The 25,457-nt window shown below is 34.8% G+C and overlaps 5 protein-coding genes and 1 pseudogene across 5 annotated transcripts; 5 read left to right on the forward strand and 1 right to left on the reverse strand.

Moving 5' to 3' along the window:
- The first annotated feature begins 201 nt into the window (after positions 1–201).
- LOC130961575 (putative UDP-rhamnose:rhamnosyltransferase 1) lies at positions 202–1,904 on the forward strand. The gene has a single exon (XM_057887527.1). It carries the CDS (start codon positions 243–245, stop codon positions 1,620–1,622), a length of 1,380 nt encoding a protein of 459 aa, XP_057743510.1. The 5' UTR covers positions 202–242; the 3' UTR covers positions 1,623–1,904.
- A 915-nt stretch (positions 1,905–2,819) lies between these two features.
- LOC130963673 (putative disease resistance protein At3g14460) lies at positions 2,820–8,073 on the forward strand. The gene is made up of 3 exons (XM_057889773.1): positions 2,820–6,680; positions 7,140–7,228; positions 7,719–8,073. The coding sequence occupies exon 1, from the start codon at positions 2,982–2,984 to the stop codon at positions 6,660–6,662; it is 3,681 nt and encodes a 1,226-aa protein (XP_057745756.1). The 5' UTR covers positions 2,820–2,981; the 3' UTR covers positions 6,663–6,680; positions 7,140–7,228; positions 7,719–8,073.
- A 1,038-nt stretch (positions 8,074–9,111) lies between these two features.
- On the forward strand, positions 9,112–10,612 carry LOC130960733 (putative UDP-rhamnose:rhamnosyltransferase 1). Its single transcript, XM_057886186.1, has one exon. It carries the CDS (start codon positions 9,145–9,147, stop codon positions 10,522–10,524), a length of 1,380 nt encoding a protein of 459 aa, XP_057742169.1. The 5' UTR covers positions 9,112–9,144; the 3' UTR covers positions 10,525–10,612.
- A 3,384-nt stretch (positions 10,613–13,996) lies between these two features.
- LOC130960830 (UDP-glycosyltransferase 91C1-like) lies at positions 13,997–15,695 on the forward strand (annotated as a pseudogene).
- Positions 15,696–16,707: 1,012 nt separating this feature from the next.
- LOC130961635 (putative UDP-rhamnose:rhamnosyltransferase 1) lies at positions 16,708–18,652 on the forward strand. The gene has a single exon (XM_057887606.1). The coding sequence runs from the start codon at positions 16,950–16,952 to the stop codon at positions 18,342–18,344; it is 1,395 nt and encodes a 464-aa protein (XP_057743589.1). The 5' UTR covers positions 16,708–16,949; the 3' UTR covers positions 18,345–18,652.
- A 1-nt stretch (position 18,653) lies between these two features.
- On the reverse strand, positions 18,654–22,179 carry LOC130961634 (mechanosensitive ion channel protein 1, mitochondrial). The gene is made up of 7 exons (XM_057887605.1): positions 22,059–22,179; positions 20,875–21,781; positions 20,502–20,779; positions 20,140–20,240; positions 19,930–20,037; positions 19,340–19,561; positions 18,654–19,162 (listed from the first exon to the last, which is right to left on the reverse strand). Exons 2-7 carry the CDS (start codon positions 21,675–21,677, stop codon positions 19,061–19,063), a joined length of 1,614 nt encoding a protein of 537 aa, XP_057743588.1. The 5' UTR covers positions 21,678–21,781; positions 22,059–22,179; the 3' UTR covers positions 18,654–19,060.
- Positions 22,180–25,457: the final 3,278 nt, after the last annotated feature.

Raw genomic sequence — 25,457 nt, forward strand, 5'->3', positions numbered from 1 at the left:
TAAAAAGACTAAACATTAAATAAAGATCACATTAAAATTCAATAATGAATAGTAGTTCACAATAAATAAAAATAGTGAAGAAGAGACAATATAGATTAGCCAACTCCTAAAATAAATAAAATTTGAACAGTCATACACAGAAAGAAATGATAGCATATATCTTTTTTGTTTTGTATATCCATATATATATATCCATCAAAACTCATAGGATCCTTACACAAGAAAAAAACAGAGGAGAAAAAATGTCTGAGAATGCAACTCATCATGTGGTGATGCTTCCATGGTCAGCATTTGGCCATTTGATTCCGTTTTTCCAACTCTCCATAGACATAGCCAAATCAGGCATTCATGTCTCCTTCATTTCAACACCAAAAAATATTCAAAGGCTTCCAAAACCACCTTCAGATTTATCTCATCTTTTACATTTGGTGGAAATTCCATTTCCATCATCATTAGACTCATCACATCTGTCTGGTGGTGAGGCTACTGTGGACATTCCATTTGACAAAATTCAGTACCTCAAGTTAGCATGGGATCAAATGCAAAATCCAGTGAAGGAATTTGTGTCTAAGTTGCAACCGAATTGGATCATTTGTGACTTTCATGCACACTGGGCTGTAGAGATTGCTCAAGAGCTTCATGTGAAACTCATGTACTTCTCTGTTTACTCTGCTTCCAGTATTGTGTTTTATGGACCACCTGGTTCATTGAGAGCTCTAACATCACCAGAAGACCTAACATCACCAAGAGAATGGGTGAATTTTCCGTCATCAGTGGCTTTTCAACGAAACGAGGCCATTGCGTTCTATCAAGGTGCATACATAGAAAATGTGACCGGGGTAAGAGACATTGATAGGTTTGCCAATATAATAGAAGGCACGAACGCTGTATCATTTCGCAGCTGCTATGAGATGGAAGGTGAGTATTTGAATCTATATCAAGAACTTATTGAGAAGCCGGTGATTCCTATAGGTTTGCTTCCTCCGGAGATGCCAGAGAGAAGACTTGTTGATGAGTCTTGGAGTAAGACTTTCGAGTGGCTTGATGTGCAAGCAACAAAGTCTGTAGTCTTTGTTGGGTTTGGTAGTGAGTGTAAGTTGAGCAAAGAGCAAGTTTTTGAGATAGCTTATGGATTAGAGCTTTCTGAATTACCATTTTTGTGGACATTGAGAAAACCAAATTGGGCAATTCAAGATCATGATTCTCTGCCTCTTGGATTTTGCGAAAGAACATCAAAGAGAGGAAAAGTTTGTTTTGGATGGGCACCACAAAAGGAAATTTTGTCACATAAATCTATTGGGGGGTCTTTGTTTCATTCTGGCTGGGGATCTATAATTGAGACTTTGATGTTTGGCCACACTCTTGTAGTGTTGCCATTCATTCTTGATCAATCTCTCAATGCAAAGGCTTTGGTTGATAAGGGTCTTGCCATTGAAGTGAAGAGAAACAATGAAGATGGTTCATTTAGTAGAGATGACATAGCCAAATGCCTCAGAGAAGCTATGGTATTGGAGGAAGGAGAGAAGCTTAGAATCAAGACAAGAGAAATTGCTAAAGTTGTAGGAGATTTGAAGCTTCACCATGATTACATGGAAGCATTTGTCAAGTTTCTTAGGACTTGATGAATCTGAGAATAGACCTTGTTATTAGTCCAAATGTTTCTTATATTGAGTGATTAATGAATAAACTCTTAGGTTGTGTTTGATAAGTGTCTTAAGACAGATGCAGATATATTGAGACTATGGAGTCAGATAAGATAGTTATTGAACAAACTCTTAATGTTATGGATGTATTTAAATGTGACTTAAGCAGTAGATCAACTATGTAATAAATTATCTTCTGCTGTTGATTTGTTTGTATGGTTTGAGAAATAAATTCGGTAATATTGTTAATGATTAAAAGGGTTATAAATTACGTTTGAGCAAAGCAAGTCTAGAATTACTTCCAACAAGCAATAGATCAACTTGGAGGAAGTTTGGATGGTTAAAAACTTGATATTGAAAAATCGTTTTCTTAATATTGAAATGGTAATTAATGCATCAGAAAATATTTTGGATAGTTCACAAAAAATAAAGTATTTGTAGAAAAGCTATCTATCCAGAACAAAATCTAATCTGAAAGTGAAACGTCATCTTTCAGAAGTACATGTGCATTAATTGGTAGAAAATTATGAACGATAAGAGGAAGAAGTGGGAGCTATTGTTAGATGACATGCATGGATATCAAAATTTGTAAAGATAAAAAGTGAGATATTTTTTTGGTACTAATAGCTTGAGTAACTTTTATAAAACAATCTGGTGGTGATTAAATTAACCATCTCAATTTGGATTGGATAAAAATAATAAAAAAATACTAAATAATGAAATTCATATTGTGGAAGTCAGTCACAATTATATGAAGCAAATTATTCAGATTCTTTCTGATAAATTCTAGATAGCAGGGTAGATCAGTTACTGTGGCAAAATGTCGTTTATTAATACCTTTGGCCAATGACCATATGAAACTTGTTTGACAAATTATGAGTGTATGGTAGATTTAAAAAAAAAATGGTAGATGCATGTAATTACCATTGCGTGACAAACAGCTCATGAATCATGATGATGTTTTCTGTAATACAAAATTTCCACAAAGACTACATTTTCATTGGTCCTACAAAAGTTTAAACTTTACACACCTTGCAATCTCATTGCATCTTTCAAAAAGTAGGAATATGATTAAACATTAAAGGTTTTATGCAATTATGGTGCACCTTCCAAAATGACAATAACATTTAAAGTATAGTGTTAACAAAATGAAAAGTTAGTAAAGATAGCTATGTACTCCACTGTTTTGAATTACTTTAGTTATCTCGGAGATTGATACCACGCTTGTTGCTAACTTGCAATTGCAAAGCATTGTTCTTCCCTTCTATTCTGAAAACTTTAAGCATAGTTCTTTCCTTCTGTTCTGAAAATTTGATTACTTTGATCTTATTTGAGATCATGGCTGGAGTTCTTGTTGGTGGAGCTTTTCTGTCTGGCTTCATTAATGTTGTCCTGGACAGGCTCATTTCTGCTGATGCTGTCAACTTGGTTGTGGGTAAGAAGCTTAGCTCTGACTTGGTTGAGAGGCTGAGGAATGCTCTTACAGATGCTGGAGATCTTGTTGATGATGCAGAGCTCAAGCAACTTGATAACCATGATGTCAAGGAGTGGCTCAACTGTCTCCGAGATGCTCTTTACACTGCTGATGACTTGCTGGACCGCATCTGCACCAAAGCTGCAACTCAAAAGGTCACTCTTTTGGGTAGAATCTTCAACTCTGAAGATAGGCAGATGGTGAATGAGATAGAAAGGGTGGTTAGAAGGATAGAAGATCTTGAGAAACGCAAAGGAAAGCTTGGGCTTGAAAAGATTTCCACTGCTAGCTTCTCCTGGAAAACTCCATCCACTTCTCTTGTAAGAGGGAATGTGTATGGCAGGGAGGATGACCAGAAGGCCTTAATCAAGATGCTGAATGACAACAATGAGCATCACCTGTCTGTGATCTCTATTGTTGGCATGGGTGGTGTTGGTAAAACTACTTTGGCTCAATGGATGTACAATAATGCAGAGTTGATGGAGGGATTTGATCAGAAAGCATGGGTTTGTGTTTCGGAAAACTTCAATATTGTTGAGACTACAAGGAATATAGTAAAGGAGATCTCTACAAATACTCAGGATCTTGATAGCTTCAATTCAATTCAAGATGCTTTGAAGAAAGGATTGTCTGAAAAGAAGTTCTTTATTGTTTTGGATGATGTTTGGAGTAATGATCATCATCAATGGAAGGATTTTCTAGCCCCTTTTCAATACGGGGATAAGGGAAGTACTATTCTTCTGACTACTCGCAAGGAAGATGTTGGTTCAGTTGTCCAAACAAATTGTCAGCCTCACTATCTCATTCCATTATCAGAAGACTATTGTTGGTCAGTGTTTGCAGCCAATGCTTCTTTTCCAGAATCAAATGGGAGTCCAACACTAGAAGGAATAGGCAAAAAGATTGCCAAGAAGTGCGACGGTTTGCCATTAGCAGCAGAAACACTTGGTTGCTTGTGCAGAAGGCATGATGCTAAGGAATGGGAAAAAGTCTTAAGGAGTGATATTTGGGGATTTTCTACAAATGACAGTAAGATTGTTCCAGCATTGTTAATTAGTTACTTTCACCTTCCTACACATTTGAAGCGTTGTTTTGTTTATTGTGCACTGTTTCCGAAAGATTATCACTTTGAGAAAGATGAACTAATTTTGTTGTGGATGGCCGAAGATCTCTTAAGATTACCAGAGAGAGGAGAGAGCCTGGAAGAGGTTGGTTGCAAGTGTTTTGAAGAATTAGTTTCAAGGTTATTCTTTAAAAAGCTTCAAGACGATGATGAGTATTTTGTGATGCATGATCTCTTGCATGACTTGGCAATATTCCTTGCTGGAGATTTCTATTGTAGAATAGAAGAACTTGGTGAACAAGAAGAAAAGAAGGTTCTCACTCGCCATTTCTCATATTTCCCACATGGAAGGTTAGATCATCCAATCTCAAAAGTCTTTAACTCCAATGCGAAGTTGGAATCTTTGAGGACATCATTGTATATCGATGATTTGTTCAGCATGGAAAGTGTAGCATCTAAGTTTATATGCTTGAGAGTTTTGTCCTTTCGTAAACTTGATGTATTACCTGATTCAATAGGTGAATTGATTCATCTACGCTATTTGAATCTCTCTAGGACTGACATTAACAGGTTGCCAGAATCATTGTGCAACTTGTATAATCTACAAACATTAATATTGTACAGATGTACTAAGTTGACCATGTTGCCTATTAACATGCACAATCTTGTGAATTTACGGCATCTTGATCTTAGGAAAACTTCTTTGGAAGAAATGCCTGGAGGAATAAGCAAATTGAAACACTTGCATGTTTTATATTTCTTTATTGTGGGAAAGCATGAAGATAATGGAATCCAGGAATTAGGAGGGCTCTCAAATCTTCAAGGTTCATTTGGGATTAGGAAGTTGGAGAATATTGTGGACGTGAAAGAAGCAGAGAATGCAAGGATGACAAACAAGAATCTCATCAACGAATTATACTTGGAGTGGTCTTCCGGTGATGATATGGTTCCGAACACAAGAGCCGAGAGAGATATACTTGACAACTTGCAACCTCACAACAGCTTGAAAGAGTTGAGAATCAAGGGATACAAGGGTACAATATTTCCAGATTGGTTGGGGAACTGTTTATACAACAATATGACAAGTGTATCTCTAGAGTCTTGCAACAATTGCTGCATGCTGCCTTCACTTGGACAGTTGCCATCTCTTAAAGCCCTGCTCATTCAAGGTTTTGGTCAGCTGAAGTGTGTTGGCATGGAGTTTTACAAAGGTATTGGTGACCCTTCTTTTCATATTGCTCCTCCTTTTCCCTTGTTGGAGAGTTTGGAATTTGATAAAATGGCATGTTGGGAGGAGTGGCACTTACCAGACTCAAAAGTTTTTCCTCAGCTTAAGAGTCTTAAAATAATAGACTGTCCAATGTTAAAGGGAGATATGCTTCATCAGGTATTGATGAGATTTGTTTCTTCTTCATCGGATGCTTTGAAAGTTCGCAAGCTAGTTATCCAAGCTCAAGCAGCAGGGTTTGCAGGTATGTCACTTAATGGGGATACATTATCAATTAGGGGAAGTGAATGTGTGGTGGAGTCTGCATTTAACGAAATGATCAGCATTAAGCATCTACCCTCCCTCCAAGAAATACAAATCTTCTGGTGTTCGTTTGCTGTGTCCTGGCCGAACAATTGTTTACTACCAAAATCTTTGCAAAAGCTCACAATATGGGAGTGCAGCAAACTGGAATTCCCGGAGCAGAAGTATGATTTGGTAGAGCTACAAATAGACAACTGTGATTCACTGAGCTCCTTGTCGTTGGATGTCTTTCCCAATCTCAAGAATCTCGAGATATATTGGTGTAGGAATCTGGAATCAGTGTCAATGTCAGAGGCACCACACGCTGCTCTTCAACGTCTCTCCATTACTTACTGCCACAAATTAGTGTCATTTGCAGGAGAAGGACTGGCTGCACCCAACTTGACTCATCTTCAAGTCAGATGGTGCGACAAGTTGGAGGCATTACCACGTGACATGAAGAGTCTACTCCCAAGTTTACACTCTCTCGACATAAATGGTTGCCCAAACATTTGCAGGTTGCCAGAGGGTGGTTTGCCACCTAACTTGAAAGAGCTTCATGTGGGAATTTGCGAGCAACAAATGAGGGATCTATCATGGATGGGCAACTTGCACGCCCTCACTCATCTTACCATTAGAGGTAGGGGGTATAAGAACATAAAGTCATACCCAGAGGTGGGTTCGCTGCCTCACCTTCCCTCCCTTACCACTCTTGAGATAAACTGGTTTCCTAATCTGGAGACATTGGAGTGCAACGAGCTTCTCCACCTCACCTCCCTCCAACAATTAATAATTAGAGTATGTAATAAGCTGGAGAATATGGAAGGAGAAAAGCTGCCTCCCTCTCTCTTGCGACTTCAACTTACAGGGTGTGGTTTGCTGGGAGAACACTGCAAGAACAAGCATCAACTAATCTGGCCCAAAATTTACCACATTCCCACCATTAAAGTGAACTCCATACAAATTGTCTGAACAGAGATTTCTGTGCAGGTAATTCTCTAATCTTCATGTTTCTCATGCTAAATTCACACACGCATAAATTTCCATTTCCTTCAAGAGAAAAAAGACAATTGAACTCGTATGCCAAATTGCATTCTTTTCTTTCATTTATCTCGGAACCTCTCACTTTGCAGTTGTAGTTCAACAAATATCTTTTGTTTCTTTCACAAACTCATTGCTCTCTCTAATACTTATTCACATTCATATTTTTCAATAAAATCACATTTACAAAAGAACATAACAATTAACTAACATGAAACAAAAATTGAAGGACAGTGAACATCTTTTTTGTGTATCCAACATTTAAGAATTTTTTTAGATGTATTAAACAAAGAGTTTGGTTTACTCGGTCATCCAATTAGATTCATGCATTTAGATGACTTTTGAAGTGATGAGTTTGAAACTTAGTTACTTTTGTGGATTTAAGAATTATTTGTTGTGTACCTGAAGCTGTGCTTACAAAGTTTGGATACTAAAGGAAGACATCATGGAGAAAGTTGGAATGGCACTTCTTATTGAAAAGATTCTTTTTTTTGTTGGTATGTTTCTCTCTTCCTCTATATAATTTTATTTTTGCTGTTTTGCACAGAAAAAAATCAAATAATAGCTTGATTTGTGGAAAGAAAAGAGTTATAAAATGGTATGTGCAGTTTGTACATATATTAACCTGCAGTGGGATTCAAATGATTTAAGAAAAAGCATTGTCATAGAATATTTGATCTTTTTGGACTGAATTGAAGAGGATAGCTACAAATATACAGGGTTATTTTTATGCAAAGTCAGTGTATTATGTGTATGGAAAAATTTTTCCTTTTATAGCTTGTAGTATTATAACCATCATCACTTTAGTTTCTTTATAATTGCTCTACTTCTGTTTTGACTTCCTGTTTTTGGGTGTCATTTCTTTTCTCAAACCAATAATCCAACATTGTGTTAATGAGGTTTTCACATAAGTGTGTCTGTGGTTATTGTGATGACATTATGACAAACATTTAGTTTTGAAATTTATATATATAATTTGTGTTTCAGGAAATACTTTGAAGATCAAGCAGCAATTGTCCTGAGAGCATTGCAGTTCTGGAATGGATCTTGAATGCCAGTTTCAGTCAAAACATGCAAAAGAAATGAAGAATCATTTTCCACCTTTACTTTTGTTTTTCCAAAGAAAAAATAAGATTGAAAGATAACGGATGCCATTATGAAAATTAGTAATAGCACATGGGTAGAAAAGATGATAAAGTTGCTATTAGAATGAAGGAGCATAACAGGTGAAGGAGTTGTAAATATCAATTCACATCAAATCATAGCTTTTCTTTTTCTTTTTGTTTGTATATTTTTTTGTTGTTTTATGGTTGATATCCAATGCATTAATACATGAGTTCAATTTGGAATTCTCTTACTACTTAGTCACGAGCGACCAATGGTAAAATAAATATTTGTTCATTGTATTCCAAAGATGAACACTACAAATTTAAACATAAAAAATAAAGATCATACTAAGATTCAATGATAATAAAAGAGTATTTGTGCACCATATCCCAAAACTAGTAAAATAAAATTAAAAAGAAGGCTGTTTTCAAAAACATTTCTCTAATTAGGAGCAAGTATCTTACTGCCTATTAAGTGTTGTGTGCTGACATTTTATCATTTTCTTGAGGCAAAATTTGTCTTATATTGATGTAAGTGAACCAGATTTTTGTGACCATATATTATATGAATAATGTTATATATTAAAATTGGTACACAAACTTTTAGACACTTAATGTATGATTATTGATTAAATTATAGTTTCTAAATATTTCTATTAAATTCAATGCATGTCTCAAATAGACATAAGTGTAAATGATCAGTTCCTATATCATATACTGAAGCAAAGTGATAGCACCAGATTAGTTAAGTGGTAGGTAAGATTGTTTTTAGTGTGTATGTAAGATTGTTTTGGTGTGGATTTTGAGAGTGTTTTCTTCAAACTAAGTAGATACTTACTTGGTGATGAATTTAGTTGTTAAGAGGTTGTTAGTTAATGATATCAGATAAGACAGTGTGTTTGAAGGTGTAAATTTAGAGTTTTATTTGAATGATGTTTTGTTTGTTTTTCAGATCTTGTTAGTATTGGATCTTTTTATCTTTAGTAGTTTTTCTATTTCAGAGTTAAAGCATTTTTGAAGTATTCGAGAAAAACAATTGAAGTGGTAGGTGAGTTTGTTCCTTCTTTAATAGTCTTGACTTTCAGTCTTTAAGGTGGAAAAAGTTTGTACAAAAAAGTAGTGGTGCCAAATTCATACTATAAGACAAAAGCATAGTTCCTTGAACTTTATTAATCAATTCATAACAATAAAGGTTGGATAGTCCTACACGGAAAGAATGGCTAGCATTTATATATATATACTCATAAATAAATACATTTGCAGCAAAACTTGTAAGATCCTTATCCAAGAAAAGAAAGAGGGAAAAAATGGCTGAGAATACAACTCAACATGTAGTGATGCTTCCATGGTCTGCATTTGGTCATTTGATTCCATTTTTCCAACTCTCCATAGCCATAGCCAAATCAGGAATTCATGTCTCCTTCATTTCAACACCAAAGAACATTCAAAGGCTTCCAAAGCCACCTTCAGATTTATCTCATTTTTTACATTTGGTGGAAATTCCATTTCCATCATCATTAGACTCATCACAACTCTCTGGTGGTGAGGCCACTATGGACATCCCATTTGACAAGATTCAGTACCTGAAGTTGGCATGGGATCAGATGCAAAATCCAGTTAAGGAATTTGTGTCTAAATTGCTACCGAATTGGATCATTTGTGACTTTCATCCACACTGGATTGTAGAGATAGCACAAGAGCTTCATGTGAAACTCATGTACTTCTCTGTTTACTCTGCTTCCACTATTGTGTTCTATGGACCACCCGATCGAATGAGAGCTAAAACATCGCCAGAAGACCTAACATCACCAAGAGAATGGATGAATTTTCTGTCTTCAGTGGCTTTCCAACGAAATGAGGCCATTGCGTTCTACCAAGATGCATATGTAGAAAATGTGTCCGGTTTAAGAGACATTGATAGGTTTGCCAAGATGATAGGCGCCTCAAATGCTGTTTCATTTCGCAGCTGCTATGAGATGGAAGGTGAGTATTTGAATCTATACCAAGAACTTATTGGGAAGCCAGTGATTCCTATAGGTTTGCTTCCTCCGGAGAAGCCGGAGAGAAGACTTGTTGATGAGTCATGGAATAAGACATTCGAGTGGCTTGACGTGCAAGAAACAAAATCGGTAGTCTTTGTTGGGTTTGGTAGTGAGTGTAAATTGACCAAAGAGCAAGTTTTTGAGATAGCTTATGGAGTAGAGCTTTCTGAATTTCCATTTTTATGGATATTGAGAAAACCAAGTTGGGCAATTCATGATCATGATTCTCTGCCTCTTGGATTTTGTGAAAGAACATCAAAGAGAGGAAAAGTTTGTTTTGGATGGGCACCACAAAAGGAAATTTTGTCACATAAATCTATTGGGGGGTCTTTGTTTCATTCTGGCTGGGGATCTATAATTGAGACTTTGATGTTTGGCCACACTCTTGTAGTGTTGCCATTTGTTGTTGATCAACCTCTTAATGCAAAGGCTTTGCTTGATAAGGGTCTTGCCATTGAAGTGAAAAGAAACAATGAAGATGGTTCATTTAGTAGAGAAGACATAGCCAAATGCCTTAGAGAAGCTATGGTATTGCAGGAAGGAGAGAAGCTCAGAATAAAGACTAGAGAAGTTGCTAAAGTTGTAGGAGATTTGAAGCTTCACCATGGTTACATGGAAGCATTTGTCAAGTTTCTTAAGACTTGATGAATTTCCGAATAGATCTTGTTTTTTAGCCTAAATTTTTCTTATTTGGAATAACTAATGAATAAACTCTTTGGGTTGTGTTTGATAAGTGAGATACTAAGATATTGTATCTTTTTCTTTGTCTTTGTCACCATCTATTCTTAATGGATTTGGATCCTCTAAATTTTGAATTTCATTTTAGAGAATAAAGTGTGATCTCTCACTATTTATTTCATAGGTGAGACAAAAAATAAATATGAGAGAGAAATCATTCAAGGGTAAAAGATTACACTTTAGTATCTAAAGTACAAATTCAAAATTTAGAGGATCCAAATTCATTCTTAATATATAAAAGTAGATGGATAAGTTTACCTACATTAATTTTAAGACATTTTCTCCTCTTATTAATGTCATGTCAGTAACATCGCTTACTTGGCAAAACATTAAAATCAACCACTCAATTTTCGCCAAATCAACCGTTATTTTCCAAATCAGCAAAAAAAAATATACAAAAAAATATACAAGTAATAGAAATATATACAAATTAGGCGGTAAAATTATTAATGACAATAATTAGAAATTAATAGTGTCTAATCAAATTTGTAACTTACACGAATTCATATTCTTATATTTATTATATTTTACCGTTATAAATAGTACAATAAATTATAACCCCAATAATTAATTTATTAATTTCTATAAATAACTCATTAAATGTAATAAGCATCAAATGTCATACTAATCTATTAATCATAATAAAATTTACGTTACAAATATTCAAACTTCATATTATTTGAACTACTTATATAAGTCTCTTATCACTATTTCATCAAATAACATCAAATTTAACACAAGAATTTATTTTTGCACTACACAACAACTCAAACTTACTCAATGAAACATCATTCTTTTGGACAATATCACCAAACAAACAGATAATTAGTTTATCAAAGTTCACGTGGTTTGTCTATAGAAAACATTAACACCCACAAATGAAGAAGAGTCTTTTTACTTAGAAATGATTATATTAGATGAAAAAGTACAAAACAAACATATTTATTGTATTTTTAAATTGAATTTACGAAAAAAATATTTTAATTATTTTTGCTTTTTATATTATTTTATAATACTTTATATATAATTGTATTTTAATATCGTTAAAATTATATTTCTTTCAATATGCTATTTATTGTTCTTTTTTCTAATAACTTAAAAGAAATAAATGTAATCAATTTTTTAACTAATTATTACCTATGATTTACTAACACTGCCGGAAACATCTCTTCATGTAATTGTGAAGAGAAATATGATGAACATATTCAAACATTTGTTACAAGAAGAAAAAGTCTATACTATAAAAAAATTTAAAATAGAAGATGCAAATGATTTGTATAGACCAATTAAAGGTACAATGAAAGTAAATTTTTTACTCACAACTGTTGTGAAAGAAATTAAAGATTCAATTTTGAACATTTTCAAATACTATTTTGAATTTATATCATTTGAGACATTGTCTGACAGAGTGGATCAAAGAAAAATATTAACAAGTAATTTCACTTTATAATATTTCAATTATTCTAATTAAAAATAACTTATTCAAAAAAAATTCTACTCATTTTTGTTCTTTTTATTGTAGATGTCATTGGAAAATTGCATGCACATCAAAAGATTAAGGAGAAAGAAAATCATACAAATTTAAGACACATCTTCGGAAGAAGAACATACAAGCAAAGATGGAACAACAACACAATAGAAAGTGTATACAACTCAACAATTCATAAACAATATGCCTTCACAAGAATCTGCGACAAAAAGAAGAAAGTAACGACTCTGACAAAAAGAAGAAAGTAACAACTCTAACAAAAACCAATAAAGAAAAATGAGGACGAACGCCACATAAAAAGACTAAGTCCATCAACTAAAACAAATGCAAAAATCAAACCATCAAATAAATATATCACTTTGTACAACTCCAACATCTAAATCTTTTCTACTACAAATTATTTTAAACAAATTACCTTTTAAATTTAATTTTAATTTACACATATTTAATCTAATTCTACAAAACATAATCATTTTTAATATTTATTATATACTATCATTAATTTATTGCCCGCGCATCGCGCGACTCTCATTCTAGTTATTCTAAAATTTCTAGCATATGAAAAATAGAATTTAATTTTAATGCATTATCAATATAAAATGTAGTGCATCAAAATTAAACTCATGAAAAATATATCTATTTTATTTTAGGACAAAGACATTTTGCTTGTTTATGTAGGGTTCCTTCTTCAAATAAGTTTATTTCTCCTAATGTTTCTATATTTTTATTCTAAGATAGTTACTACACTATTCGTTAATTCAATCCATGAATTTAGATATGTGACTTAAGCTTGTAATAAATTAGTTTGGCTGTTGGTTTTGTATTATGGTTTGAGAACTAAATTCGTCAAGAAAAATAACACAAAATCGATGCATTTTATTGTTGTAGCATTTCACTTAACATTCAATAATTTTTTTCGCTAGTTTACACTTGAATCACCACATTAAACACGATGCAAAATAGCATCCACACATTATGGGTGAAGTTAGATCAAGTGTTGATATTTTTTGGTTTGTGTGGCAGAAATTTTCGAAGTATATATTTTGGAAATCATCTGATTTTTGTGATCACATATATATATGCAACAATGTTGATTGAAGCAAAATGTTGATGCAACAAAACTTAGAAATGAGAAGAACTTTAACAATGAAAGAGACAAATATTAATGAAGATTGGATGGTTAAGATCTTGATCTTGAATAATCGTTTTCTTAATATTTAAATGGTAATTAATGCATCACAAAACATTATTCGACAGCTGATATTAAATGTTGGATTTTTTTTAGTTGAATTAATCAACTTAAGTAAAAACTCGCATTCAATTGTATTCATGTGAAATTGTTAATTAACAACCGTTAGATAATTTAACGTTTGATTAAATTGTTATCCAACGGTCTCAATTAACAATTTTATATCAACTGCATGTGAGTTTTTACCATCAACTTATTAGCCAACAGTAAATCCTTAATTGGAGTTTAAATTTACGACATATTAGTTCTTGAATACCGTAGAAAACAAAAAAAATCAGATGTTAGTATGTAATATGATCCAAATACCCATGAGAAAGGCTAAGAAAGTAAGGATGACAACGACACCTGAACTCACGGCCAGTAATTACCAGACCAAGTGTGGGGCGAGCTGGGACAAGTTGGATAGTGCCAAAACCCACGGCAATTCCCAAAAGAAGGTTGGGTCCATATATTTCAATTGAGGAATGCTAAAGAATCAGTCAAATTTATTGTTTTTTGCCTGTAGTTAGTCAGTAATATTTAAAAGTGTGTGCTAAAAGTACGATGTTGGATTACTAAACTAAAAGAATTGGACTGACGGATAAAGATATTGGTCATAAACAATAAATTCTTCTAGTCCTTGAGCTTTTTTCATTCCGTATTTCGGTGAAAAAATACCAATTTAGTTAGGTGAGGTTAGAAGTGAAGGTTGAGATTTTTCTCCTTGCTCTAGATATATATATATATATGGCAGTTTCTGTTTTGTCAATGACCAAATACAACTCAGAAGATCCTCCACCACAGAAAAAGAAAAAGAAAATGGCAGAGAGTAGAACTCATGTAGTGATGCTTCCATGGTGTGCCTTTGGTCACTTGATACCATTTTTCCAACTTTCCATATCCTTAGCCAAATCTGGTGTTCATGTCTCATTCATATCAACTCCAAGAAACATTCAAAGGCTTCCAAAGCCACCTTCAACTTTGGCTCATACCCTCCATTTGGTTGAGCTTCCCTTGCCATCCTTAGACCCCGGCCTCTTGCCGGAAGGAGCCGAGGCCACCATAGACATTCCCTTTGAAAAGATTCAGTACTTAAAAGTGGCAAACGATCAACTTCAACATCCAGTGAAGGAATTAGTTGCCAAATGGCTACCTGATTGGATCATCTGTGACTTTCATCCATATTGGATAATAGACATTGCCAAAGAATTTCAGCTGAAACTGTTGTGCTTCTCTGTTTTTTCGGCTCCGGTTCTAGCATTCTTTGGACCACCTGGTGCAAGATCAGGTCTCTCACGTCCAGAAGAACTAACAAAGCCACCAGAATGGATCACATTTCCATCTTCAGTAGCTTATCAGATGCATGAGGCCGTTGCTGTGTTCAATGATGGCTACCAGGAAAATGCTGCCGGGCTAAGCGACACAGAGAGGTTTTACAAGGTAATTGATGCCTCACAAGCTGTATTATTTCGAAGCTGCAACGAATTTGATGGTGAGTATTTGAATCTATACTGGAAGATACTCGGGAAGCCGGCGATTCCCTTTGGTTTACTTCCTTCAGAGAGGCCTGAGAGAAGAACTGTTGATGAATCTTGGAGCAAGACATTCGAGTGGCTTGACGCGCAAGCAAACAAATCAGTAGTCTTTGTGGGGTTTGGGAGTGAGTGTAAATTGAGTAAGGATCAAGTTTTTGAGATAGCTTATGGATTAGAGCTTTCTGAATTGCCTTTTCTATGGATCCTTAGAAAACCAAGTTGGGCAATTCATGATCATGATTCTCTTCCTCTTGGTTTCGTGGAAAGAACATCGAAGAGAGGAAAAGTATGTATGGGATGGGCACCACAACAGGAAATTCTGGCACATCCATCTATTGGAGGATCTTTTTTTCATTCTGGTTGGGGATCTGTGATTGAAAATCTGCAATTTGGAAACACTCTTGTTGTGTTGCCCTTCATTGTTGATCAACCTCTTAACGCAAGGTTTTTGGTCGAAAAGGCCTGGCGATTGAAGTGAAAAGAATCAATGAAGATGGATCATTTAGTCGAGATGACATAGCCAAATCCCTTAGAGAAGCAATGGTTATGGAGGAAGGAGAGAAACTCAGACACAAAACAAGAGATGAAGCTAAAGTTGTAGGAGACTTGAAACTGCAGCAGGATTACATGGAAGAATTTGTCAAGTTTCTTAAGACAGGAATCTGGAAACAAATCTAGTTATACTTAGGTAAGAGCTTTACAAATTGAAGGAAAGGAGCTTAGAATAGAGATAAGACAAATTGCTGAAGTTATCTTATACTCCTATGCTAAAATATTTCATTTCTTAAGTATTTTGAAATAAAATAAAGAATTTAATTTTCATACACCATCATCAGCGTAGAAGGGTTTTATGCAGACAATTAATCGTGTATTACCCACATTAGTAAAAATAACTAATTTTCAAACTCAGTACTTTAAAAATTATCTAAGTGTATAAAGCTGATTTGATGACCGTGTACAACTTTTTACAGTATTAGTGAATATAAATTAAATTCATAAAATGAATCCAAATATATTAATTGTTAATGTACCAAATTTTCAAAGCCATGAATATTCTTTTAACAGAAGTGATTAGTTTCTTATGTATGTACTAAACCATCTTAAATAATATGTAGTGGAAGCAGTTAATTGTGTAACTGAATCAGTGAATGAACTGTGCAATTGGTTTTCTTGGTATTGCTTTCAGTTTGAGAAACAATTTTTAAAATGAAAAAAATAGGAAAAAATAATTCAGTTGGTTTATTATGTTTTTCTTATAACATGTTACTTGTTAGTGATAGAAAGAGCCAAATTTATATTTGTGCAAAGAAACTCTAATATTATTTAAAAACAAAAAGAAATATGTATTCAAAAGTAATTTTTACTCTCGGGAAAAAAAAAAAAACAAAAATGTAACCCAGCAAGCACCAAAACTTGGAGTAACACTAGATAGATAACACCTTGATATTGAATAATAGTTATGAGTCTGATAATTGATCCCTAACAATTTTCATTTCGGATAAATTACTCACTAAGGGGAAAAATAATTGAAAATTGGTGTTTGATGTTTTAGAATTTTAGATAAATTGACCTCCTAATAGATTAAAAGGACAAATTAGTCATTTACTTATTAAAAATTCAGACAATTTAATCTTTCAAGTATATTATTTCTTAAGAAAACTTAAAGACTGGTTTATCATTTTATTAAGAAAATTAAGAACTAATTTTTCTTTTTACTTCAAATTGTTAGAGGCTAATTTAAGTATGCTTTATTAAAGATTGAAGTGGTAGTTAATACACCAACAAAACACTGAATATTAGTTGGAGATCCGAGGGCAAATTATGATGTAGATGAAAGAAGTGGGAACCAGTGGAAAAATAATGTAGAATAGTAAAATGACAGAGACCCAAGTAGGTTATGTGCATGTATTTCGAATTTTGGTATGTGACATAATACCATCATTATTAGAAGTTGGATAAGATACTCCACTTGTTGTGTTTGAACAGTTGAGATTTTTCTCCTTTCTCTAGATCTCTGGCAGTTTTGTTTGTCAATGACTGCATAGAACTCAGAAGATCCTCCACCAGAAAAAGAAAGAAAATGGCAGAGAGTAGAACTCATGTAGTGATGCTTCCATGGTGTGCCTTTGGTCACTTGATACCATTTTTCCATCTTTCCATATCCTTAGCCAAATCTGGTGTTCATGTCTCATTCATATCAACACCCAGAAACATTCAAAGGCTTCCGAAACCACCTTCAACTTTGGCTCATTTGTTAGATTTGGTCGAACTTCCATTGCCATCCTTAGACGCCGGCCTCTTGCCCGAAGGAGCTGAGGCCACCGTGGACATTCCATCTGATAAAATTCAATACTTAAAATTGGCAACTGATCAACTTCAACATCCAGTGAAGCAATTAGTGGCCAATTGGTTGCCGGATTGGATAATATGTGATTTTCATTCATACTGGATTGTAGACATCGCCCAGGAGTTTCAGGTGAAACTACAGTTTTTTTCAGTCATTACTGCTTCGGTTCAAGTGTTCTTTGGACCACCTGGTGCAAGGGGTGCACTCCCATCTCCGAAAGATCTAACAGTACCGCCGGAATGGATTACTTTCCCATCTTCAGTGGCTTACCAGATGCATGAAGCCATTGCTATTTTTGATGGTGCCTACCAGGAAAATGTTTCCGGCCTAAGCGACATAGAAAGGTTTAACAAGGTATTTGGTGCTTCGCAAGCTGTGTTATTTCGCAGTTGCCATGAGATTGAAGGTGAGTATCTGAATCTGTACCAAGAATTGATTGGGAAGCCAGTTATTCCCATTGGTCTGCTTCCTCCAGATAAGCCAGAGAGAAGAATGGTTGATGAGTCTTGGTGTAAGACATTTGAGTGGCTTGATGCGCAAGCAACCAAATCAGTAGTCTTTGTGGGGTTTGGGAATGAGTGTAAATTGAGTAAAGATCAAGTTTTTGAGATAGCTTATGGATTAGAGCTTTCTGAATTGCCCTTTCTATGGATCCTGAGAAAACCAACTTGGGCAATTCATGATCATGAATCTCTACCTCTTGGTTTTGTTGAAAGAACATCAAAGAGAGGAAAAGTATGCATGGGATGGGCACCACAACAGGAAATTCTGGCACATCCATCTATTGGGGTATCTTTTTTTCATTCTGGTTGGGGATCTGTGATTGAAAATCTGCAATTTGGAAACACTCTTGTTGTGTTGCCCTTCATTGTTGATCAACCTCTTACCGCGAGGTTTTTGGTCGAAAAGGGACTAGCAATTGAAGTGAAAAGAAACAACAAAGATGGGTCGTTCAGTCGAGATGACATAGCCAAATCCCTTAGAGAAGCAATGGTTATGGAGGAAGGGGAGAAGCTCAGAAACAAAACAAGAGACACTGCTAATGTTGTAGGAAACTTGAAGCTACACCAGGATTACATGGCTGAATTTGTCAAGTTTCTTAAGACAGGAATCTGGAAACAGATCTAGTCATACTGTTGTAGCAATGTTTGGATTTCCATTTAGAACTTCAAAGCTATGGCGTTCGGACAAAGAGCTACAATAGAATAACCTTTGACCAAACGTTAAGCTTTCCAAATGGGGATTCAAATATGCTAATAGATTCTTTAAGAGTGTTGATATGTGATTTCAGTAATCCTTTGTAAATGATAAATAAATAAACAGTACCAGTGAGTAACCTATGTAAGTGAGTGAACATGATTGTCTTGGTTTGAGAAGTAATGCAGATTTGGAATGAATATTTAAGAATGCATATTGAAATAAAAATATAATGTGAATATGTGATCACCAATAGTAATTGGGCATTCATTCTTTAATTATGATACACAGAAACAACTGGACAATCATCAGAGTTAGAGTTTATCAACTGAGTGTGTAAGATTCTCACATGAATCATGCTAAATTGCTGTAGAACTGACATGCAAAATTAAAATCTGTAGTCAAAAGATGCAAACTACAAGTATTAATTACAAAAATACATTTGGTTCTCGCTTGGAAACTGATTTCTGTGTGAAATAATCCTCTTGTTTTTCAGAATCTGTTTCAGGGACTACATAATTTGAACCCAAAAGAGGAGAGGGGTAAAAAATTCTATCCATAGACACAAGTAGAGCATGTTAATATCCATGCAGGCCTTGTATTAGTGTAAAACTTTGCAAGTATATGAATCATGTCTTCAAAAATAATCAACCTGGCAATGTGCTGCCAAGTGCTATCCCATGATTCTTAATGACCTGAACTGCATGCAGGAGAACGTCTTGTTCTGCAGCAAATAACTCATCTTTGCGCTGCAAGAAAAGAGAAAAATTAGATATGCATCAGAGATAAAAAGATGTGCAGCAAAATATAAAGGTGAATAAGGGGCAGAAAGCATTTGAGAAGAACTCTTCCAAAAGAATTTTATATACAAAAACCATTCACTGAGAAAATATCGACTGATTCTGGGATTTAGGTGGGTGCAGTACCATGTGTTTGAGGTTGTATCCAATAGTCAATTCTGCATATGAACTTTCCACTCTTGACAAGAAACAGTAAGGAACCTCTTTTCCCAAGAACACCTTTGCATGTGATCTTAGCATGCTTTTTATATCCTCAGATAACTGGGGAATCTTACTTAAATCCTCAATTTGCAGAGGAATTTTGCTGATGATGCCACGACACTCAGCACGAGATTTGTTCACTATAACCTGCAACGTATGCATGGAAAAGAAGGTTATAAGTATGATCACCGAGGATGCGAATCTGCATGTGTGAATGAGAGGCATGAACTTCAACAATTACATACGTTATCACGTCTGTAGGAGAAGTTTCGTAGCACGAAATACGAAACATAACTTAGTCTTAGGAATACAAGACAAGACAAGGTAACATTTTTTTCTTACATGATGTATCCCTATTTATCTCTCTTATTAAGTTATTATGCATAAACAAAAGGACACAAGAATTATAAATAAATTTAAGTGACATGCAACAAAAGGACACAAGAATTATGTATCTCTCACATCTTAAGTTAAGTTACAAAAACCCCGGAAGAAAGGGCGAAAGCAAAGCTTACCTGGCTAGAAAAAAAGGAATTCGGCACTATGACTGGAAACTTCTCAGTACTCAGCAACGATGTTGTAGTAAGGCCCATTTCCACCACTTGACCCTCAACTGAGCCAGCCTGCAATTTGTGCAATTTCTCAGACACGTTTTGGAAAAATAACTTCTATGAAATAAAATAAAAAGAAATAGTCACTAATTTGCACCTATTCAATCAACGTACTTTTATTGTATCTCCTATTGAAAAGGGCCTGGAAAACTGCATAGATAAACCACTGAAAACATTGCCAAGGATATCTCTTGCAGCAAAAGCAGTAGCAACTCCTGTTTGAAGGTAAAAGAAAGAGCAGCATAAAATCACCCATTTGTCATTCGCTCAGGACAGGAAACAGTGTTATAAAAGAAGACATTCAGTTCAGCAAACAAAAGAAAAGGAAACATTATCAAACAGGAAAGAAACTCCTACAGAGAGCAAGTTATACATTCTCTTCTTCACAAAACCAAATATGCAATCTTTTTTCAGTTCAACTCATTCGACAATCCCAAAGCATCATAATCTGTAAAATATATCTATGGAATACGTACCTCCGATACCACCAACAGTTACAATAGATTGCACAGCCACACCACAAGCCTCAGCCAAAGCCATTATACCAATCATAAACAGACCAACAGATGAGATTCTATCTAGAGTGAGCAATTTCTCCCTGTCAAGTCCAAGTAAACCTTGATTGGACAGGGTACGATGAAAAACATTTGTCTTCCATCTATGCAAAAACCATACAAACGAAATAATCGCTGCACCCCTCCAAGCCGGCACAAGATATTGTGAAGTTATAGTTGTTGGAGCTACCATTGCACCACTGGAAATCAAAGTCAATTGTCATGAACTGAAAATTGAAAATTTAATACAAAAAAAAAGGGACTAAAAATGTTTCTAAATTTGAAAGTCACTAACATCTGTGATAATGTGATGAAGGTAACTAAATATCGCACTGGGTCTTCCATAGCACCCCAAAAGCTTTTCTCATAAGTAACTTGTTCCCATGATGTGCTTCCAGGTATTAGAGAAATTGGGCCTTTCATTGCATATTTGTGAAATTTCCTCAAAATCCAAGGCATCAAAAACCAAGCTACTAGAGTAGCAGTTAATGTACTACCAACTGGAATAACCACCTTGTTAAGATACGGATGTGAATCAAGCAACTGTTGAGCATACGGAGTCAGCTCATCCGAGGCTTCTTTAACCTTTTCTCCAGCATGTGTTGCTGTCTCTACCACACTCTTCCATGTATCTTTCACCTTCTCAGCTAGATCACCAGCAACAACAGAATCATCACCAGCATTCACATCACCAGCACCAGCAGCAACTTCTGTGCCATTATGATCCCTGCTTCCTTTGCCACCCAAAACCGACGAAAATGTCCGGCAATTCAACCCAGGGCTCATTGAAGCAAAAGGAACAGCACCCCGGATTCGAAAGCTAGGAGACAACCCAGGATAAACTAATGCATTGTGTTTAGTAATAACAGGGGAACTACTTGCATGACATTCAGAAGGAATACTCCTAAACTGATTCTTAGTGAAAATTCGAGGTGACTGTAACTCCCTTTTGTAATAAACATTGCTAAGTGAATCACTAGGCAACCTTGCACTTCTTGCAAGATTCATATCCACACTATTGTGACACAGTTCAACATTCAGAGAACCCTTGATTGAACTCTGGAGGCGTTTTAAATGGGAAAACCTAACAGCAGCCATTTTATCAAAAACCTACAAGCAGTTCAGCATTTCAAAGAAGAAAAGCAATCCATTGTTCGATAATTGATAATGGTTTTAATCCAAGTCCAGAATCGCCTCAAAATCTGCAAATTCAAAAACAGTATCACACACCAATTCTCAACACAACATGCTAAGATTCAATCACATTGAAAAAACATAAAAAGGAAAAAAATATATATATCAGAATGATTGAATAGGTTAGTGAACCCTAAGATTTTTGCAGAGGGAAAAAACACAAATGCGATACAGAAGAAAGTAATTGGTTGTGTGAATTCGATTTTCGTGCGTTTTCTGAGGAATCAAACAGCGAAAAGGGGGGAAAATAAAATATTTTTTATTTAAAAAAAAACTTGCACCCACCTTGAGCTAGCTCCTTCAACTTGAACTGCAGCTGAATCAGTGAGGAAAACAGTGTCAAAACTCACAACAATCGTCATTTTTTTCGAGATTTTTCTTTTTTTGCTTCCAAAGTAGGACAAGAATAAGCAACAAATTAACTATAAAAATATTTAACAAAAAAAAGTTACTATAAATATCACTAATAATAATAATCTAAGGTTAAAATATAACACTAGTCCTTATGCCTATACTTAAATTTAAAGGATTTTTTTAAATAAATAATTTAATTCTTTTATTTACTGATATAAGTAATTTAAAGATGGTGAAAATTCAGGTGCAGTAGATGTGAATTTAATAATTAAGAATCGTTAGATAAAAATTTAGTCAAATCAGTTAAATCATCTAACGACTATCAGTTATTAACTTCACGTAAAGTCAAATACACTTAAATTTTTATCTTTAGAGATAATTTATATTTTTAAATTTTATTACTTTACAATATAAATAAATTAGTTATGCACATATTTAAATTAATTATGCACGTGCATAATCAATTTTCTTATACTATAAATGATATCAAATTTAAAACAATTATAAAAAAACCTACACATCTTAACCTTTTTATAATTATATCAATTCTTCAATTCTTTCTATTTTTTCTCCGTTCGTTCTTTCAGTAATTTTAGAAAAAATAACAATGATAAATATATTTTTTGTGAGTATATATCTTAATTATCATGTGAGAAATAGCAATAATAAAATTGTATTTGAGTATGATAATTCTATTCTTTTGTACACTTATCGATTAAGTTCTCTTTCTAAGTTTAAGAATCTAATATTGACGAGCATAGATGTTAATTGAACAAAGAAAGTTGAAAATTTTGGATATAAATTATTAGCGCTAATGGAAATTTAATTTTGTGTTTTTCGATTCGATGACAATGAGTATGTTTGCTTGACATCTGATATCTATAGGAAAATCATGATCCAACAAGTGATGAAGTTTTTAGGTTGGTGTCGTAGACGCTCGAATTTTATCTAAAATAACCCATTTCTTGCACCATTATCTTTGGGCTGTGCTAGTCCTTTAATTTAAAAAAATTTGTACTTTTTTAAATATCTTTGTTAAAACAATATTTGAATCCAATACAAATCTAAGATAATATTGACTAAAATAACTAATATATTAGACTAAATGAAATAATTATTGAATAATTATAATTTTTTTTTTAAATTTTACAGTTGTCTACAATGATAACAGATTTATTGACTTAAAATAATTTACAATATTTTCTTCTATTTAAGATAGGTAATAAAAAATTACTAAGATAAAATAAAATACAATTTACATTTACCTTTATATATATAAGCACCATTATATATAATTACTTATGATCCCTACAAAAGGCTTTTTTATCTAAATGCGCATTTAAAAAAAAAATTAATTCCCAAAATGCGCATAAATGAAAATCTTTCTGAAAATGCGCATTGCCATTTGTTGGCCTCTGCCAGCGAAATAGATATGAACTCCATTTCAATCAAGGTGCCCACGAAATGGGCATCCCATGTCATGGTAACCACCCACGAAATGGCTATCCCATTTCCATGAGTGCAGCAGTGAAATGGAAGGAAGAACTCTGGGCAGGCAAGCGCAAAATGGGTATACGGATGAGGTCAGACTCCATGTCTCTTGTACCGCACACGAAATGTCACAATTTTGTGTGTACTACACACGAATTGGAACAACGGCTAGGCTATAAAAATCCTTCGCAAGCAGAAGTAAAGCCACATTTCTAATTCTCACTTCTTCTACTCTTCTTTTTTCTCCGAAAATTCCACTCTCACAGGAGCTACTTTCACTAATTTTTGGGTGTCATAATGGCATCTGAACATATTTATGTGATCATATATCCCAACGGTGAAATTTCGTATACAGCTGAGGGAGTGACCTTTATGTGTGACGACCCACTTTGGATAATGATTTCCACACAGTCGTGTCTGCAACAACTAAAAAATATGATTCTGATGAACACTGGGCTGATTGGAAAAAAGAAAATCAGTACGCTCATTTACAGGATGCCCGTTGCTGTAGCAAATTCGTTTACATATCAGAAAATACATATTAAATCTGACTAGCACGTATCGATGATGTTTTCGTATCATCGTAGCATCGGAAGCATCTATTCGATGGAACTCTGCGTGAAGCTCCAAGATGTCAGGGGCAACTCATCTAGTTCGAATAACGTGGAGAAAATGTGAAATACCGGTGCTGGTGAAGGCATTCCATTTTTGGAGATAGGTAGGGCTCGTAGTTCATCCTTTAATGGGCTTGTTGTTGCTAACGGAAACGTGTATGGGCTCGTCACGTCCGGTGCCCAGAAAGGAAGCCTGAAGTATATCCAAGACATCAACAGTGTATGATAACCAGACATTCCCTCAACGTTATAATCAGTCGCTAGGCACATGTCTCTATACAACCAACAGAGCACGGCACTACCCCAACTATATGTACTAATGGCTTCATGGTTTGCCAGGAGAGGAAGATAACGTACGTGAACCGTGTTGTTCGCTTTGTCAGGAAGTAAAACACCACCCAATAAATACATAATGTAACAACGTGCATACCGTACAAGGGCCTCCTCGGGAGAGTCAAGAGGCATCTGTTGTAGTCTACTCCCGAGCCACTTAAGTTTTATGTTATATTTTGTGGTCCCAACATGTCCATCAGGAACTTCTCCAAGGAGTTCCTCACACCATTGCCAAATATCCCTCTGGTGGAACTTACTTCATGACCTTAGAATGCCGCTCACCGGCTCACCGTCGATTGATAACCCCACCTGTATGGCAACATCCTCCAAAGTGATAGTACACTCACCCCATGGGAGGTGGAATGTATGGGTCTTAGGACGTCATCTCTCCACAAGAGCGCTAATCATTGGGTTGTCGTACTCAAAACGCTTTATCAGAGACGCATAATAGAAGCCGGCTCTTCTTAGATACGGCTCAAGCATCTGCCTCCTAATATCCATACTCGGATCTGCTTCGTCTACAGAGAAAACATCGACCAGCGTGCCATGCAGAGTCAACACACGTGCCGGCTGAAATTGAAATAGATCAAAACACAATTATATAGTTTACAACAATTTTTTAAATTATTAACTAAATTTATTTTTTTATTTAAAAAAAATAAACTCACCTTAACATGTAAATGAGCAGAAATGTGAAATTCATCCAACCTGTTAAGGTTTTCTTTCACATTAATTCCACTTCCACTCATTTTTTTAATAATAAAATTACTACTCCACTACTTTTTTTTTCACGCAAGCAACAAATTAAATTTTCTCCTGCAACCCTCTTCTTCACTTCTCTTTTTTACCTTCGGTTTGGTCCCCTCCCCTCCCATCACCTCCTTATATATGC

This window comes from Arachis stenosperma, chromosome 2 (genome assembly GCF_014773155.1).
Source record: "Arachis stenosperma cultivar V10309 chromosome 2, arast.V10309.gnm1.PFL2, whole genome shotgun sequence".
NCBI lineage: Eukaryota > Viridiplantae > Streptophyta > Magnoliopsida > Fabales > Fabaceae > Arachis > Arachis stenosperma.